This window comes from Mya arenaria, chromosome 6 (assembly GCF_026914265.1).
Source record: "Mya arenaria isolate MELC-2E11 chromosome 6, ASM2691426v1".
NCBI classification, from domain to species: Eukaryota; Metazoa; Mollusca; class Bivalvia; order Myida; family Myidae; genus Mya; species Mya arenaria.
This window is the reverse complement of record NC_069127.1, coordinates 10906581-10926367: the sequence shown is the minus strand read 5'-3', so window position 1 is coordinate 10926367 and position 19787 is coordinate 10906581. Positions and strand designations below refer to the sequence as shown.

At 38.5% G+C, this 19787-nt stretch overlaps 1 protein-coding gene and 3 non-coding genes across 4 annotated transcripts; all 4 read right to left on the bottom strand.

Moving 5' to 3' along the window:
- Nucleotides 1-3832: 3832 nt before the first annotated feature.
- On the bottom strand, nucleotides 3833-3905 carry Trnas-uga (transfer RNA serine (anticodon UGA)). The gene has a single exon. It is a non-coding gene; the product is annotated as a tRNA-Ser (tRNA).
- Nucleotides 3906-4104: 199 nt separating this feature from the next.
- Trnas-uga (transfer RNA serine (anticodon UGA)) lies at nucleotides 4105-4177 on the bottom strand. The gene has a single exon. It is a non-coding gene; the product is annotated as a tRNA-Ser (tRNA).
- Nucleotides 4178-4376: 199 nt separating this feature from the next.
- Trnas-uga (transfer RNA serine (anticodon UGA)) lies at nucleotides 4377-4449 on the bottom strand. Its single transcript has one exon. It is a non-coding gene; the product is annotated as a tRNA-Ser (tRNA).
- A 1055-nt stretch (nucleotides 4450-5504) lies between these two features.
- Nucleotides 5505-19499, bottom strand: LOC128237553 (beta-1,4-galactosyltransferase 5-like). Its single transcript, XM_052953144.1, has 3 exons — nucleotides 19361-19499; nucleotides 6267-6481; nucleotides 5505-5696 (listed from the first exon to the last, which is right to left on the bottom strand). Exons 1-3 carry the CDS (start codon nucleotides 19497-19499, stop codon nucleotides 5505-5507), a joined length of 546 nt encoding a protein of 181 aa, XP_052809104.1.
- Nucleotides 19500-19787: the final 288 nt, after the last annotated feature.

The following is a 19787-nucleotide window of genomic DNA, read 5'->3' as shown; positions in this document are numbered from 1 at the left end:
CCAAAATCGTCTGTCAATTTAAAACCGGATGTTTACAACCATTCACTGTTGACCACTGGTTCCCGGTCTCGTCCCGGAAGACCTATAACATGTGCTCGCCATGTGCCTGATCACGTGTGTAGTCATGTGACCGCGCTCGACGAAACGACCAAACCGTGCAGAATGAGCTGGATTATGACCCCAAGCCGAAACCCAAAAGCTACACTGGCCACCAATGTCGCGAATGTTCCATATTGTGGATACTGTTTGATTGATATGACATTTCCGTCGCTGGATATTGTTCCTGTTTCTGTACCGGTACTGATCATACCTGACACAGCTTATTCATCCAGTGTTCCTATGCTGGTAGGTACCAATGTTATCAATTATGTCAAGTCATCTTCACAACTACAGCATATGCCTCCTGTATGGCAAGATGTATTGTCTTCCTTGACAACAGTTAACAAACTTTCTGTGAAGGCATTTTCAAAGAAACCAATCATAATTCGGCCGAATGAGACTAAGACAGTTACCGGTTTGGTCAGAGGAGTGGGAGATTTTACTGATGGCATGACAGACACTGACGAGCGGTCACAAGGATTGAGTGTTAGCCCCAGAGTTGTTCGGGTTAATCCAAACACGTCGTTCAGTAAGATTCCTGTTAGAATTTGCAATCTCTCTGTTAAGACTTTATCTATCATTCCTAAGTCTGTCATTTGCTCTCTTCATGAGGTCGATGTTGTTAGGAAGGTTGATCCCTCGGAGGGTTCCATTCCCAAAACACGTAACGCTGATAAGACTCTTGAAGAGCTAGGCATTTGTGTCCCCAGCGGTACATTAACACATGGTGAGCAGGAACAGGCCAGCACTTTTCTTTCTCGGTGGAAACACTTGTTTTCAACAGACATTACTGACTTGGGTTGTACGTCTTTGGTTCAGCATGAGATTAACCTTACAGATTCTACTCCATTCAAAGAGCCATATAGACGGATTCCACCTGGGATGTTTGAAGAGGTGAGGGAGCATTTGCGTGAGATGTTAGATGCAGGAGCTATTCGAGAATCTAAATCTCCTTTCTCTTCCAATGTGGTTCTCGTTAGAAAAAAAGATAAGTCTTTGCGTTTCTGTATTGACTTCCGGCGCCTTAATAGTAAAACTATTAAGGATGCTTACGCTCTTCCTCGTATTGACGAGACAATTGACGCTCTCGCTGGCTCCAAGTATTTCAGTAAGCTTGACTTACGTTCCGGCTATTGGCAGGTTGCCATGAAAGAGGCTGATAAGCCCAAGACTGCTTTTTCTGTGGGGCCTCTCGGCTTCTTTGAGTGTAACAGGATGGCCTTTGGTTTAACCAACGCCCCAGCCACATTTCAGCGGCTCATGGAACGTAGCATGGGAGAACTGCACTTGAAGGAGTGTCTCATCTACTTAGATGATATAATCATATTTAGTGATTCTCTTGATAGTCATTTCAGACGTCTTGAATCTGTCTTTCAGCGCTTGGAGTCTGCTGGATTGAAACTGAAAGGGAGTAAGTGCGAGTTCTTTCAGCGAGAGGTGAAGTACTTGGGTCATGTTGTGAGTGAGTATGGAGTGCAGACAGATCCTGAGAAGATTGAAGTATTGAGGAGGTGGAAGGTGCCCTCTAATCTGAAGGAGTTGAGGAGTTTTCTCGGGTTTGCGGGGTATTACAGGCGGTTCATTCCCCAATTTGCCCATCTCGCCAAACCACTCAACGATTTGCTTGTTGAGGACAAGAAGGAGAAGAAGAAAAGCAGAGAACGTCAGCCTTTGGAGTGGGGTGAAATCCATCAGATGGCATTTGAGATCATTATCGATCGTTTGTGTTCGGCTCCTGTTCTTACATATGCAGACTTCTCTAAGCCATTTATTCTCAACATTGATGCAAGCAGTGTTGGTCTTGGAGCTGTTCTATATCAGAAAGTTGACGGGGTTGAAAAGGTCGTCGCATACGCGTCTCGTGGGTTACGCGGTGGTGAACGCAACTACCCGGCTCATAAGCTTGAGTTCTTGTCACTCAAATGGGCTGTCGTGGACAAATTTTACGATTACCTTTATGGTAATGAATTTTGCGTTCGCACCGACAATAACCCCTTGACCTATGCGTTCAAATCAGCGAAACTTGACGCTTTGTCACACAGATGGTTAGCAGCGTTGTCAGCCTTCAATTTCAATATTGTCTACCGTTCAGGAAAAGAGAATATAGATGCAGATATTCTTTCCCGTCTTCCTGGTGTTTCGCGGAGTGAGGAGAACGTTATGTTTCCGGACGTCATCAAAGCTTTGTTTGATTACCATCTAGTGAGAGTTTGTCCTATTATTGAGTGTTTGTCATTCTCACAAACGGCAGCTCAGACACCAAGGGACGAGGTTGATCTCGACACTCCATTAGCTGATATTGATTGGAAAGTTGAACAGGCTCGGGATAGAGCTATCAGTAGGGTGGAAGAGATTTTGAAGTCAAGTTCTAGACTGACTCGGCGCCAGATGTGCTTAGAAGATGAGTCAGTCAGGAAGTTGCTGAGGGAGCGGAACATGTTATTCTTTCGGGATGGTTTGTTGTACCGTCATGGTATGTCAAATGGTCATCCTGTAGACCAGTTGGTTGTTCCAGACGTCTTTTACGATATTATATTTGCGGGTCTACATGATGAGGCAGGTCACCAGGGCGAAGAACGTACACTTTCTTTGATAAAATCTCGATTCTTTTGGCCAGGTCTCGACTCATTTGTTGAAACACGTATCAGGCTCTGTGAGAGGTGCATTTGTCGTAAGACAAGAGAAAAGGTCTCTGCAGAATTGGTTTCCATCGAAACCACGTACCCTCTCGAACTTGTATGCATTGACTTTCTTACCTTAGATATGTCCAAAGGAGGATTTGAGAAAGTGTTGGTCATCACAGACCATTTCACTCGGTATGCGCAGGCCATACCAATGAGAAATGAAACAGCTCGGTCCACTGCCAAAGCGCTATTTGAGCAGTTCATTGTACATTACGGGTTCCCAAGTCGTCTACATAGTGACCAGGGACGCAACTTTGAGAGTGCTATTATAAGGGAACTTTGCGACATTGCAAAGGTCGAGAAAAGTCGTACGACCCCGTATCACCCACAATGCAACGGCATGGCCGAACGTTTCAATCAAACACTTATGAACATGATTGGGACACTCGATGATGAGAGAAAACAGAACTGGAAAGCCCACTTACCAACATTGGTACACGCTTACAATGCTACTCGGCATGAGAGTACCGGCATGACGCCATACTTTTTTATGTTCGGGAGACATCCGAGACTAGCTATAGATGCGTTCTTGGGCATTGAGCCAGATTTTTCTTCTTCAGATAGGTCAACTTTTATTCAGGGTATTCAGGAGCGTCTTGGGTTTGCCTACAAAGCTGCGACTCGCGAGGCTCGACGCCAAGCTCGTCGTCACAAGAGACGTTACGATACAAGAGTACGGGAAGCGAAGGTAGCGGTTGGCGATAAGGTTCTTGTCAAGATGGTTGGTATCAGGGGTCGCCACAAGCTTGCGGATCGGTGGTGCAGGGACGTGTATGTCGTCATCAGTCAGCCGAATCCTGATATCCCCGTCTTTCGAGTGAGGAAAGAGTTTGCTAGAGGTCCAGTGCGAACCCTTCACAGGAACCTTATCCTGCCTTTGTCTGGCATTCCACTTCTTGCACCTCTTCGTTCCCCTGATTCAAGGGATCTGTCTGGCATCGATGTAACCGACGATACGAATAGTGGTAAGTATCCCCGCCTGTCACGCGGGAGACCGGGGTTCGATTCCCCGTCGGGGAGCCAAAATGTCACAGGGTGAGAAAAGTGTGCAGCCAGACCGGGGCTCGAACCCGGGACCCCTCGCTATCAGGGCGAGTGCTCTACCGACTGAGCTACCGGACCGCTTACACACCTTCTCACCACATGTGTAGGTATCGGTACCGTGACATACTTCCCCGCAAACTGGAAATTCGTCCTCGAATTTGAGGAACACCAGTGCTAAGGAATGCACATAATTAACACTGAGAGCGCATTATGCTGCCAAACAGTGCTGCCACGGCCCCACGTTGGGCGCCAAATGTCACAGGGTGAGAAAAGTGTGCAGCCAGACCGGGGCTCGAACCCGGGACCCCTCGCTATCAGGGCGAGTGCTCTACCGACTGAGCTACCGGACCGCTTACACACCTCCTCACCACATGTGGAGGTATCGGTACCGTGACATACTTCCCCGCAAACTGGAAATTCGTCCTCGAATTTGAGGAACACCAGTGCTAAGGAATGCACATAATTAACACTGAGAGCGCATTATGCTGCCAAACAGTGCTGCCACGGCCCCACGTTGGGCGCCAAATGTCACAGGGTGAGAAAAGTGTGCAGCCAGACCGGGGCTCGAACCCGGGACCCCTCGCTATCAGGGCGAGTGCTCTACCGACTGAGCTACCGGACCGCTTACACACCTTCTCACCACATGTGTAGGTATCGGTACCGTGACATAAGTAATTATAATAAGGTGTATACTAGTAAATATAAGTTATTCTGGTTATAGTTGTGATGTAAATTGTGTGCCTTATTACGTGTTTAAGTAGGTTGTTACATATTATTGTAATCGTTAACGCTTTATTGGAAGAGGTTGGGGAACATTTGTTTAAATCCCAAGTAAACTCGTGTTTTGCTGACTGTTTCAATGCGGAAGTCTTAAAGGGGCTGTACTCCGTATGATAAAATACCGAAAAAAAAAGAAAACTGTCGAAAACTGACATAAACATGGCATCGATGTTTTTATCATTTAATTAAGTTTAGCAGTATTTCGTATTTTTCCATTAAAATAGATTACTGGGTATGTCTACCAGGTAGAATTCATTCCTTATGCGTGATTGGCTAGTCGGTGTTATCACGTGATATTACCGAGGTAGGTGTACAGCTTAAGAATGTCACTCGATTAGAAAAGCCGTTGTAGCTCAGTGGATACGACGCTGGACTGCAATTTTGGCGACACGGGTTTTTTTTATTACATTTTGGTCCTTTTTTTACAATTGTGATATCAAAGCGTAACACATTCTATTAGATAATTGTTCTGAGATTCGTTACAGAAAAAAAAACTTTTTTGGTGCCAATCTGGTGTACAGTCCCTTTAACATGTATTTATAGATTCATTTTGATGTAGTTGTATATGACGTCTCTGTCTCTCGTTTTGCGTCTGTTAGCCAATGCAGTTTGCCTCTAATCAAGATATGAGTTAACACATTCTATTAGATAATTGTCCTGAGATTCGTTACAGAAAAAAACAACATTTTTTTGGTGCCAATCTGGTGTACAGTCCCTTTAACATGTATTTATAGATTCATTTTGATGTAGTTGTATATGACTTCTCTGTCTCTCGTTTTGTGTCTGTTAGCCTATGCAATTTGCCTCTAATCAAGATATGAGTTAACAATGTTGTTACTTGGCTTCTCGCAATAGCTTCCATTGTATTGTTTGAGTCTGATTGTTCCTCCATAATACTTACTTATATTTGAAAACGTCGACAGCAGGGGACATATGTTTTGGGCTATCATCACATAGGTAGATTATACGGTCATCTTCAGGAATCATGTCCACATCGTGAAAGATGTAGCAATCGCAATCCGACATTTTAGACACCTCTAGGAAAGCTGCGTTCATCACACGACCCTTGTTAAATGTTTGATTCCCGTACTGAAAATGAATAAATTCGTTTGTACACAATAAAGTGATAGCCATCAAGTCGACTTCAGAAAATAACCGTGAAATGTGGTGTCCGTGAGCTTTATTAAACGTGAGCATAAAACGGGTTTTAGATTTCATCTTTTGGCTACTGAGATTGTTTCTGTAGCTTTTCATATAAATATTTTAACCAAGATAGGCGAACGTTTTTGACATAGAGATTGTTATGAAATTTATGTCTAAACCTACAGTTATTTTTAACAAGTATTTGCAAAAATAGCACACTTTGATAGTTGTATTACAAAAACAAATTAAACAAAACTCACTTTAATTGAATGAGTATCTAAAAATACTTTTCGTTTTGTATACCACGCTTTTTTGTAGGTAACACAAATACAAATTTGAATCATTTAATGCTGTAATTTGATAAAAAGAGTTGAAACTGAGATTGAAATTTGACTTGAGCATTTTCGTTATATTGGGGTCTGGTAATGAGGTTTCTATTGTTCATACATGGCATTTTGAACTAAACAAACCAAGGCCAAACATAATAATAGGTGTCTAGCCTCACGTAGTTCTTACCTGCTCCGCAACGAAGATGTGGAAGTGTACCTTCTGCTTCACCAAGATGGGTACTATACTTTGGAGTAATATATGTAAATGTTCCTCTCTGTTTCTGAACGGGATGATGACGGCAACGTGCTGGATGGGGTTGCATGATGCAGGCTTCCACGTTCCATTTGAAATGAACGGGAAATCCAAGTTATCTTGGGATAACGAAGGTTCTAATCTGCCTTCTGAAACAGTCAAAGAGTAAGGTGGCTTATGTGTCCGGTTTAATTCTTATTTTTCATACATTACATATTCATGAATATATATACATTAATTATTGTAGTGTTGAATTCAATGCGTACTCTTTGACACTAGATAGCTAAATGATATATTATCGTGAACACAAAAATCAATTTCATATCATGCTCCTTGTTGTCAAAGCCGTGGCGACGGTTATTAGTAATGTTTAGTCAATTAGCGATTTCAAAACATTATCATTCCGTTTTATATAAAAAAAAATGACTGTTTTGTTGTTATCAGCACAGCGTAGAATGAGAAAAATATTTGATACATCCGATAATCTATATTATTATTTTGGCATTTTCTCTGCTAACATAATTTATTCACCCTGCTAATGCCTGAAATTTTGGCTTGTCCCTGTGGCTGCCGTTGTATTAATGCGGTTTAATACACATCTTTTTACACGATTCTGAAGAAATGTCAAATATTTTTCATATTTGACTAACATCCTAAATCTTTTTGGAAGCCAGCGTTATAGAATATGTGACTGTCTGGAAGGAGCAACATGACTTTGTTCAATTATTCACGTACAACAGCTAGTAATATGCTAATGTCTGGTCTAATGAAAATGGAACTTTTGATTCTGTAAGATATCTGTAAGATTATCTTTCAAATATTCTCCAAATGTAGGCGCGACTCAGCTTATTTGAAAACCTCATTTTAGATCCGTTTTCATGAAGTATATTCAACATTAACGATACCAATATTACAGATATTGAATATTTTGGACGAAAATACTAAATTTGCTTTCAGCATTTAGAGTGCAAAACAATCGCCTAAAAGTCGAACCATTTACTTTGTAGAGTGTTTTTTTTTTAAGTTTTCAGAAATCAAAACAGATTACATTGTTCAGTAAGTTCCTGTTTTGTATTGTATGTTATCTTTGACTCATATATTAAGATATATTTTGTGTGTTAAATATATTATTTATTGTATTTCCATGTTTCCAGTACAATAATACAAACCGGATAAAGCTTACATTCAAAATCCAGTTTAGCATTTGCCAATATGTATATTTTTGCCGACGTGAACTACATTGAATGAAGTATGATTATTCAATTTGAGAATCTGTTTTTGTTAAGTCTTTATTTTCAAATTGTGAATTATCATTAAATAATTGTTTATTTCAGATAATCGTAAATTCAGCAACCCCCGCCCATTGTTAAGCCGGGTTGAAAGGAGTTTAATCCTTCCACGAGTAAAAACATTGTGTAACAAAATGAAAGAAAAACACCATGAAGTTTTGGTGGCATTGGCATTATTTTTCATGGCAGTAGCGTTTCACCAATCTACGGTTGCTGTGCGAATATAAAAGCGCCACAATATTTGTTGGCAGTCAGTCGGAGTCAAGCATTTGTTTAGAGCAGAACCACGTTATGTTCGATAAAGTTATAAAGCTGAGAGTTTTAACTGAAATAATAACGATAGTAACATTACTTAAGTCCTGCTTGATATAACAAATACTCAGTAAGCATAAAACTTTATACAATTTAACATTTATTCGTATTTTTACAAACGTTCATTTTAGATCAAATTGATAGGCTATAGAATTACAGATCGTGTACTGATAAAAAGGATAGATAACTTTATTGAGCAAGTAGGGTGACTTCTGTGTGTTATTTCGTTTAGATTGTTATACTAGAACAATAGAACGTGCGCACCAGCGAAATACGCAGTGTTTAGTGACCCTTAATACATATTATGATTTAAATACATATTATTACTGTATGAACATTTTTCACAGAACTAGAAACCGGAAAAGAACGGGAGCTCGAGAGCGATCCGGCGAACGAGAGGTGGCCACTGCAGCCCATACGGAAACGCAAATTCTAATGGGCGAGATACACATCCTGACATTAGCGAACCAGCCCAGAGGCAAATGTCAGCAATGATGTCGGACATGGATGGTGTTTTGAAAGTCGTGGTCACCGAGCTGAGGGTATTTAAAGAGGCCCAGCGTACGCATGTGCTAGCGGAAGTTCAATACATCACCGAGTGGTATCAACCAATGGTGGGACCGGAACAGGAAGTAGCCGCGCATTAATACATATGGGGAGCTGATGCAAATAACACTCATTACAACCGGTGGGGTGAGGTTGTTAATCCAGAGCATATGAGAGCCCGCCATATTGACCACAACTATGGCGTTCAGAGCCCGACCGGCAAATAGCGTTTGAAAGACAGAGAGGTGACACGCGGTGAGAGACGGGCGTCAAAACCAGCCTAACGTTAATTACCACCATTTAAGGGGAAAGAAAACTGGAAAGTCTGGTTGACAAAGTTTGAGACCATTGCTGCCCGACATGGCTGGGGCTACACAATTTGTTGCCGAAGACTGAAGGGCAGGTAAATGATTTTGTATTTTCACAGATATAAACGGACGTCCGGAGTGATTACGAAGCCGAAGCCCAAGCCGGGGAAGTTACAGGCAGATACCGCCTAATTGAAACAGAACAGCTGCTCTCTGTTACATTTAGCAGACGGTATCAAAAACATGGCGAGATTGCTGACTGACTTTATGTCCGAATTAAGACGGGAACAAATATATTTGCAAATCAAGTAACCTTTGTATTATTTCTGACAGGTATGGTAAAAACAACGATAAGGGTTGTTTTAGATGTTATACGCATAATGGGGAAAGTCAGGTAGACAACGTTCTTACATGGTACAACAACCTTCAATACTTAAATTGTTTTAGTACATCTATAAAACGAACATTCCAACCACACCTCATCACGTTTTAACTCACTGTTGGAGATGCTGAGCAGGGTGAAACACGAGAATGTGAAGAGTTTTATAGATGGAATAGAGATTATAAACAATAGTTTTTAAAGGTCATTCAGATTTATATCAATGACTTATCCGAATCACTCCTCAACACGATGGGACATACGGAACATAGCATTGCAAACTCAGTGTCGTTATTTACTAGTATTCAACGTCGCGTGTGGACTAATTCCTAGAAGATTAAAGAAGAAACGTGGTAATTTTATTGACCATTCACATTCGGAGAAGAAGGTACGGTCCAATAGAGAATGTAATGAAAAACACTAAAATTATAAGGAAGCACTCTCTAGAACTAACTGCAAGAGATCATCAGCAAATTTTGAAAAAATGAAGCGCTGTAATACAGACTATAACATACCAATGGTTTTTTTTTCTCTGGGAATGTCAGTGGTTTATCTAAAAATAGATTGGATTATTAAATACATTTTGATACTATATTGTAATTAAACCTCGGATTTCATGTCAGATTAAGATAAAAATCCCATTAAAAAGCCTAGAGGCAAAGATTGAAAAAGAAAAAGCCTGTAATCCACTATCGAGAAGCCATCTTTAAACCAGTGACCACGCCGTTTCGGGTAACATGTACATCAATATTGATTCGGATTTCGCCAAAATTTCACAATTGTATGTAGCCAGTTGTATTATGAATGCCAATCATTCACCTGTTTTGAATTATGGACAACCGTTCTAACATTGATTTAACCCTCTCTGGACCTTCGCGGCGTCATCACCACACAGCAACACCCCATCTGATGGGCCCTAGGAATAATGTCGAACATAACATCAATAAAAGCAGTGATACCAAAAATCGACCAAATAGGACAGGCCCTAGGTAGCATCACATTGTCCACTTTTGACGACACAATGAGTTCAGTAGAGGCGAAGGCCATCGACATTGAAAAATCATGCAGTTTCGTCATTGACGAAAATGACGCTCGAAAAACAGAGGTCAACTTTATTCAGAAACAAGTAAACCAAAAAGATATGTTCTGTAAAAGTGCCGAAACTGCGATGCATTCTGATAAAAAAGCAGAAAAAAAGCCAAAGATGAACTCCTCGATACGAAAGCGTGGTCGATGAGAGACAACCTTCTGTTCTAAGGAATATAAAATTATGTGCCCCTGGAAAAAATGACAATTGCAAAGAGCTCGTTAAAGACCTTATCAAGTTAAAATCTCAGCTTGGCACAGACAGCATGATTTTCGGCCGTGTGTTTCGGCTCATTTTTATCTTCAAACATTATGTTTTAATATAGTTGATTTGAGTACCCCATCGAAGATCTTTTGAAAGAAATATTCTCAAATTTATACGATTGTCAACTTGGAGAATCGGTTTATCCTGCATATAGAAAGTTTGATGTTGTACTAATTGTGTCTTTCTCAATACTGTTAATGTCTATGTTTCCCAGGGTTAAATTTTACAGGCCAATAGGATGCCCAAGAAGGTATCTTATCTAAATCACCACTGAGAATAGGTGGCGCCTTTCCTGAATCCTCATCACTAATGAACAAGTTAGTATCGTCGGCAAAGAGCCGAAATAAGCGTTGATACCAGGAACAATATTTTCATATGAATAGGAAATAGCAAGGGACCTAGAATAGAACCCTGAGGTGCAGCTGCACTTATGTTATTCCATTCAGATTGCACACTCGGAAGAACAACTCTTTGCTTACGACCCGATAGATATGAATCGAACTAGGATATTTGAATACAAAATACACCAACCGATTTAAGTTTATGAATCAACCCAGCATGCCATACTCTATCGAAGGCCTTACTTATGTCACAGAATACTGCCCTTATTTCCTTGCCACGATCGTGAGTAGATAATTAAGTTAAAGGTCGAATCGCCTCGTGTAAGCCCTGAATGGAGCGCGGTCAAAATATTATTGCCATGAAGATAGTTGTTAGTATGTTGCAATATCACTCTTTCAAACACTTTTCTTATAGTACTTATGAGAGAAATGGGACGATAGTTGTTAACAAGGGAGGGGTCGCCGAATTTAAAAATAGGTGAAGCATGGGGTTCCTTCCAAGAGGACGGAAAGACACCTTTTGATAAAGACTGGTTAACTAAATAGGACACAGGGGTGGACATTTCTTTTGAGAGTTCACGAAGAATCCTTTATTCATACCATCCGGACCACTTGCTTTGCCTTTTGGTAAACCTTTCAGACTGCGAGTCAGTCAAAACGGGTGCGGAAAAATCGTCGATTAATGTCTGATCTCGAAAAAAATGTTAAGGAGATCCGCATTCGAATTTGTATCGACTATGACATCAGTGCCGGATCTTTACCGGGGTATCGCCTGAGCAGAAGAAAAATTGAATCGTGCTTTGCGATAAGCTCGTTTACGTCGGTGACTATACGTTCGAATGTTGTTTTCAAACCAGGGAGGTTCGTGATCTCTAATGAGAACATGTTTGTTCGGTATACTTTTCAAGATATCTGTTATTACTGATATGATGATAGAAGAGAAAATGTCAACACCATTATCGCAGAGAGATTCCCAATTGACACCACGCCGATAGCAATAAGGCTACGCCTTCTGTCCCTACGGCAAATACGGCAGACTATAATAATAAAGAAGTTATACTTGACAATGAGATAAAAAACAACAACATGGTATTAAATAGCAATAAAAGCAAGTATAACATTAACTTAGTTAATTATTGAATGCAATGTTTGATTCAGGTGGAAATAATTTAATGTCTAAACTTTATATTAATTTATTTCTAAACATAACATCGTATGTAACAATAGAAAGGCAGTCTCAAATGTAAAACTCAAGTTTAGGGAAACAAAACATGTATTAATTTCCTTTAATAAAGACAACAATAAACGACGTGTGTCTAGATCAAATGGATTTTGCTGTATTATCTTCCTTTCTCCATGTTGTACAAGTTTAATAAATTACAAATATTGAAAAAATAACGTTATGTTTCTCTCAAAGAAAATATGTCCGTATTAAATGAAATTCAAAACTGTTCTAACAAGCAACATAAGAGTTAGAAATGATCTAAGTCGTTATTAATGCACAGGTTCATACATTGATTTGCGTCATTGACGATTTTATGATTTTGTTTCATCCATATGCATATACTTTTGTGACCTTTAGCTATATGATATTAGATCTTTGATACATTTAATACAAAAAAATGTAACTCAAATTAACTTAATTGTCTTTTTCACTTACAGTGTGTCCAAACAAAACTTATATATGCTTCGGATTTAAAACTTTACGCACAAGAAAGAGACAAAATTCAGAATAAGAATAAATCGCAAAATGTTGTCAATATTATACACTGATACTCATAATGATATTTCTTGTTTTAAGACTAATGAAAAATATACGAATATTATGTACGGTTACATAAAGATATTTTGAAGGTTGAAATAGTCTACTGAAATGTGACTTTGTTCTCAAACAAATGAAAGCATATTTGAGCAGCATTAAGGTAAAATATCAGTATTTCTGATTTCCTTTATTGTGTTTACTATCTCTTAGATAAAAGAAACATATGTTTTGTTAAATAAATAAAAAAAACAGCGTAATTACGCCACTGTTGATTGTTGGAGGTCATGGCGGATAGCAATGGGCATCTGATAAGCCCCGTCTAATCTGGACGCTGATTGGTCAGTCAGGTATAAACCGGCTAGTTTGACTGACAGGCCGCATTATGTTAATTATAGTTGGCAGCCATACGGCTAAGATGGTTGAAGTCACCTTCGTCGAAAAGCCAATTATGGCGAAAAGGAATGAGGAATGCTTTGGCTTTTAAAAACTGAGACCTCCATAGATGGGATAATGGAATCTTACATTTTGGTCAAGAAATTGATCCGCAACTCCTTTACAATAAAGCCAAATAAAGGTGATTCAGTAAAATTAGTAGGAGAATCAATTATTTATCAAATGAAAAACTGCTCACATATGGTTCGAATTCTTGCAGCAGACGTCGGATAACTTGCATTGAGGTTAAACTCGCCTGTAATAAGTATGTCCTGGATACCGGAATCAACTGCCAGATAAATGGAGTCGGGAATTGAGGCGTGCTGGGTCGTTGTCGTATATGGTGGTCTATAGAATACACCAAATAGTACATGTTTGTTAGCTTTGGCTAGTCCGACCAATATACACTCAACACCAAGGATCTAAAGGTCGAGCCGTCTTTGAGGGAAAATCTTGTTCTTAATATAAACTCCGCCATGATTATCATCTCTGTCCTTCCTTTCTGGTTCCTTTTAAGAATCAAGGAGAATCTCTGATGATTGGAGATCTTTGTGAGGCCACGTCTCAGAAAACGCAAGAATATCGAAATCTTAGAGGAAATACACATATAACGTTTGGTAATGTAAACAACAACGTCAGTGATAGCCTGAATCTAACATTGTACAATCATTTCATGTTGAGTGGATACTGTCCATGAGGCTTCATGTTAGACTCGAGAGAAACAAAAGTATCAGTAGTATTGTCAGCATGATAAGGTGACGCCTAAATACAGAAAAACAACGCAAAGAACCATCGCCCGGGGATGAGAGGGAAGCAGGGTTATGTTAAACCGCAAAAGTTGAGAGTTTTAGAAGAGAAATAATTAAAAGACCGATAGCGTATTCTATGTTATGTTGGCGAGCAAATATTACGTGGACAAAACTTGAGTGTCTTATTTAGATTTTAATGAAAAAAGCATGTGAGAACCATGTGAGAAATCAGGGTTATAAGAAAGCTTAGCGTGAGCAATGTGTAAACGGTAAACATAATGAGGAATAATTTATCTTTACGTGGTCACTACATCTTTATAGGGAATAAAACAAAGCAATATGAATTTGTGACGCCTCTACCTAAAGTATTCTGCATTTACATCCGTGAAATAGATACTGTATTTATATCAACGAGTTATAAAATCAATGACATATTAAAAATCAAATTGACATAATACTTAGCACAGTGTACACATTTTAAGAGAATGAAACAGTACAACACCAGGGTGTAACGCCGACACCTTCAATTAACCGTCTATTGTATCAAGTCAATACTAAATACCAAATGTACATCATGCTAAACATAGCGTACACGAGAGGAATAAAGTTTGAAATACCGTGCATTTCATTTCAATGTAATTTATCCACGCAATTCTTGGCATACTGTGCATTTCTAAAGACATTTTCACAAAACAACATGATTTTGAGACGTGTTCATCTTAAAGAAGCACTTTTACTTCCAAATAAGATGTATCTCAATTAATACAATTGTTTTAATTAACCGAAAAGGATGAGTAAATATAAAAAACAATGGCTATGAAAGATGCCGTGTTTAATTTAAAAGAAATTTGCAGAAAACACGGTATTTCTACCTTATTACTTGATAGTTAATCACAGCAGTAATTTAGCACTCACCAATCATATAATATTCGTGCGTTTTCAGCTATTTAATACACGGTTGCAATCTTGTATCAGTAATTAATATTTTCCATAAATGCATTATTTAGTGAGTAGTTAAAGGCTTATCACTCAATATTTATGTTTGTTATACATGTGTATGCATTGATTTTAAATACGAGTGTCACTTCAATACAGTATTTAATATGAAGGAGTTATTAAACAGAGTCTAAAACATATTGTTGAACTTTTATGAAAATGAAACAATAAAACATGTTTATGTGACACCGATGCCTTGAAATAGACCGCTTCAACGACTTTTTTGAAAGCAAGTCAACATAAATTCGTAAGGTAGTGACAGGTATTGTAGCATATTAATGTTTAATGGTTAAACCCAAAAGTATACGCGACATGTTTAAATGTATCATAGTTGGATTAACAGGTGTATCTTTTGACCAGTGAACTAGTTTAAAGTAAGTGCACTACACTGGTCAACAAAAGTTAGCCACCGATTCCCTCCGCAGTTTTAAAGGTATTAAGGCAATGCTTGGTTTCGATGCGGTGGGAACGGTTGCTGCGGCTTTTGATTATGATAGTACCGTCGGAAGTCTATGTACTTTCATTTAGCTTCATCTGTGCCAGCTTGCGTGTCTGAGAGCAGAGTTGGCTCCTCGATTTCGTTAGGTCTTGGTTGATAAATACACTTTTATAGCCTGTGTTTTGAGCTGCGTTTTTTATTTTAAAGTTTGTTTCGAGCTCTATAACTCACGAGCTCGATTATAATGTCCCGAGGTTTAGCGCGTGTTTTCAGTGGCGTCATGCTTCCAGTCGCGTTGGCACCACTAACGATATCACTGAATGACAAGGCAGTTTGATGTTGCGGTGTGCCAAACCTATGGCAAAGACCAATTTCGTCGAGTAAAATGCCAGAGCCGACACCTTTGGTGATTACCATTAGACTTGTATAAGTATTTATCATTGGATTCGACAACCCCACGGAAGTGCAAGATTGTTTAAGTTTGGATTTTTTAACAACCCCAACTGCTTTCATACCTCGATAATGACATCAATTTCGCAATTCATTCATTAACAAGCATACTACATGTGTTTCTTCAAAGTCAATATTCAGCTTCACTTCCCACTTGCTAGTCCGAACATTAACGTATTAAAACAACATTTTTACTCAGTGTTTGAGTAATCAGTAGCCATAATATTCAAGCAAATGTCCACTCTAAACTTTTCCCTACTCCGCCATGACACTGGAACTAACTAACTATATCCCTACCTTACATCAAACATCGGCGTGAAACAGGGGAAACAAGTTCCAGTCTGATGATTTTATTTTTCATGAATGACATATTTTCAAATATTAATCATACTATTTCAGGTATAAGCCCAATCAATGATGTAAAATCATATCTGCTTCTATTTGCCAATGACGCTGTTATTTTTGCTCAGACACCACACGCCTTACAATCAATACTATAAGATCTCATCTTGGGTTTTTCTTTTAATCTTCATCGAAAGAAAACACAATATGACTGCTGGCTATTATGGAGCGGTATTGATTTCAAAAATGAAATTGGCAATTTGTTTACATTTGAATGTTTGATTTACAATCTCTTACAATACATTCCATTCATGAATTGTTTAATTCGTTGTAATAAAGTGTTATATCGTAATTTACCTTTCGTTTTCCATGTTTATTGAATATTCATTGTCTGTAACAGGCTAGCATAGTTCAAGATGTTCCAAACCGCTATGTGTCTAACGCCTAACGCCAAACTGCAATACGCTTCACTGAATTTCGATTACGAAACTAAAAATGTAAATGTCAACTAAATACTGAAATGTTCTCTCATTTGAAATGGAATGGTCATAGGCTATCAACATTTCTTTCATTTCAGTTTTCAATGAATTTCTATTGAAGTTAAAATACAGTCGAACCTAGTTGGCTCAAACTCACATGTACCGGCGAAAATACATCGAGCCTCGGTCAGTTCGAGCCAAGCGGGAATGCTTACATTCAGAAAACAGAAATCGGTCCTTAACATCAAGTTCGAACCAATGAGAACTTAGAGCCAAGCGAGTTCGATCCAACGGGGTTCGATTGTTTGTAAAGAATCAAGCTGAAGTTTTGTTTTTCTTTTCAATTGTTTGTATGATTGACAAACCATATTTTAAGAATATTATCATGTAATCAAATATGTTCCTGCTTCAGCCTTGAACACAGGTTCATTTAGCACATGTATTTTTCCACTTTATCGTCTCTCTTACTCGAGAAACTTAGTATAGCAGCTAAATTCATTTGATAGCCAGCATATTCCGCGCCATGCACTGACAGATATTAATGATTTATGTTTGAACAACCCCTGTTCAGGAACTACTTATGGTCCTTCCTTTCTCCGGAGATCATAATTTAAAATCGTCTCCAAGAATAACTAAGATTCCCGGAAATCATAATGTATAGTCATCTTTGGGAGATACTAAGATTCCCGGAGATCATAATGTATAGTCATCACTGGGAATTACTAAGATTTTCGGAGATCATAATGTATAGTCATCACTTGGAATTACTAAGATTCCCGGAGATCATAATGTATAGTCAACTCTCTGAATTACTAAGATTCCCGGAGATCATAATGTATAGTCAACTCTGGAAATTACTAAGATTCCCGGAGATTATAATGTATAGTCATCACTGGGAATTACTAAGATTCCCGGATATCATAATGTAAAGTCAACTCTGGGAATTACTAAGATTCCCGGAGATCATAATGTATAGTCAACTCTGGGAATTACTAAGATTCCCGGAGATCATAATGTTTAGTCATCACTGGAAATTTAATACTAAGATTCCCGGAGATCATAATGTAGAGTCAACTCTGGGAATTTCTAAGATTCCCGGAGATCATAATGTAGACTCAACTCTGGGAATTTCTAAGATTCCCGGAGATCAAAATGTATAGTCATCACTGGGAAATACTAAGATTCCCGGAGAGCATAATGTATAGTCAACTCTGGGAATTACTAAGATTCCCGGAGATCATAATGTTAAGTCATCACTGGGAATTCAATACTAAGATTCCCGGAGATCATAATGTATAGTCATCACTGGGAATTACTAAGATTCCCGGAGATCATAATGTTTAGTCATCACTGGGAATTTAATACTAAGATTCCCGGAGATCATAATGTAGAGTCAACTCTGGGAATTTCTAAGATTCCCGGAGATCATAATGTAGACTCAACTCTGGGAATTTCTAAGATTCCCGGAGATCAAAATGTATAGTCATCACTGGGAAATACTAAGATTCCCGGAGATCATAATGTATAGTCAACTCTGGGAATTACTAAGATTCCCGGAGATCATAATGTTAAGTCATCACTGGGAATTTAATACTAAGATTCCCGGAGATCATAATGTATAGTCATCACTGGGAATTACTAAGATTCCCGGAGATCATAATGTAAAGTCAACTCTGGGAATTTCTAAGATTGCCGGAGATCAAAATGTATAGTCATCACTGGGAATTACTAAGATTCCCGGAGATCATAATGTATAGTCAACTCTGGGAATTTCTAAGATTGACGGAGATCAAAATGTATAGTCATCACTGGGAATTACTTAGATTCCCGGAGATCATAATGTATAGTCAACTCTGGGAATTTCTAAGATTCCCGGAGATCATAATGTATAGTCAACTCTGAAAATTTCTAAGATTACCGGAGATAAAAATGTATATTCATCACTGGGAATTACTAAGATTCCCGGAGATCATAATGTATAGTCAACTCTGGAAATTTCTAAGATTCCAGGAGATCATAATGTAGAGTCAACTCTGGGAATTTCTAAGATTCCCGGAGATCATAATATATAGTCAACTCTGGGAATTTCTAAGATTCCCGGAGATCATAATATATAGTCAACTCTGGGAATTTCTAAGATTCCCGGAGATCATAATATATAGTCAACTCTGGGAATTACTAAGATTCCCGGAGATCATAATGTATAGTCATCACTGGGAATTACTTAGATTTCCGGAAATCATAATCATTATGTATAATCATCTCCGGGAATTGCATCCAAGAATCCCAGAGGTCATGATTTATAATCACCACCGGGAATGATACGGCGTTTCCTTGACTTCTGTTGACGTCAAATTTCACAAACAGTGGCAGATCAATTTTGAGCTTTTTACTAACGGTTAAGACAACTACACCAGAACATTTTAAACGCAGTTGTATTATTTTAAATGTATTATTTACATATAGTCATGTTATTGTCCCTTGTTGGTAATTATGTGCTAGTAATTGTGTGCGTCTATGTTTTGATAGTTTATAGTGCGTGCCTTAATATTTGTCTTTGACGTCAAACAAAACGTCAAATTTTTGACTTTGAAAAATTCATTTTCTTATTTATTTGAATTTTAAATTTTCAATCTCAAGTTTCTAGTTTTTAACTCCTTTTTAAACTTACAATGTGTCAAAATCAAACGCTTATCGATGTATCACTTTTTGAGCTATACCCCCGTCCGTTTTCCCACAGAGACTAACCTGGGTGATGGTTTGAAGATGAACATTGTCTGTATATATACACAAAAGCATGATAGTTAACTTGAAATCAATATGTTAAGAGTATGCTAGTAGAGGGATATTTACTGAAATCCTTCCTCTCACTGCAGCAGGTCTTCTGATCAGTCACGTGGTCACTGGCGTTTCCATCTGGGCTGTCCTCACATAGAATCCGTGTCCAGTTTGACCGAACAACCGCGAAATAACCCGAGACGAAGTATGGCATTTTCAAATATACGATTAATGAACAAAATAAACATATCGATAATCCCAATGTCGATAACTTAATTTTCCCTCTTTTTAATATACGTTTCACATTTAAACACATATTTTTGCACGATGTTATACTACAGTAATAGTCACGTTACGTCCTGTTAAGTCCATTCTATAATTGACGGGTTTACTTGATTTTTGTGTACATGAAAATATAGCCCAGTCGCATGTTTAACATTTTACCCATTTACGCTATACCAATGGGTTTTGTGTGTGAATGGGAAACTTGATACGTGTAGCC

Bases quoted from the DNA above. Each gene is read 5' to 3' on its own strand.
- LOC128237553 (XM_052953144.1), bottom strand. From the start codon at position 19,499: ATGCCATACTTCGTCTCGGGTTATTTCGCGGTTGTTCGGTCAAACTGG. The intron at 6,482-19,360 runs GTAAATATCCCT...TGACTGTTTCAG, and splicing joins CAGTGAGAGGAAGGATTTCA to AAGGCAGATTAGAACCTTCG. The intron at 5,697-6,266 runs GTAAGAACTACG...ATTCATTTTCAG, and splicing joins ACATCTTCGTTGCGGAGCAG to TACGGGAATCAAACATTTAA.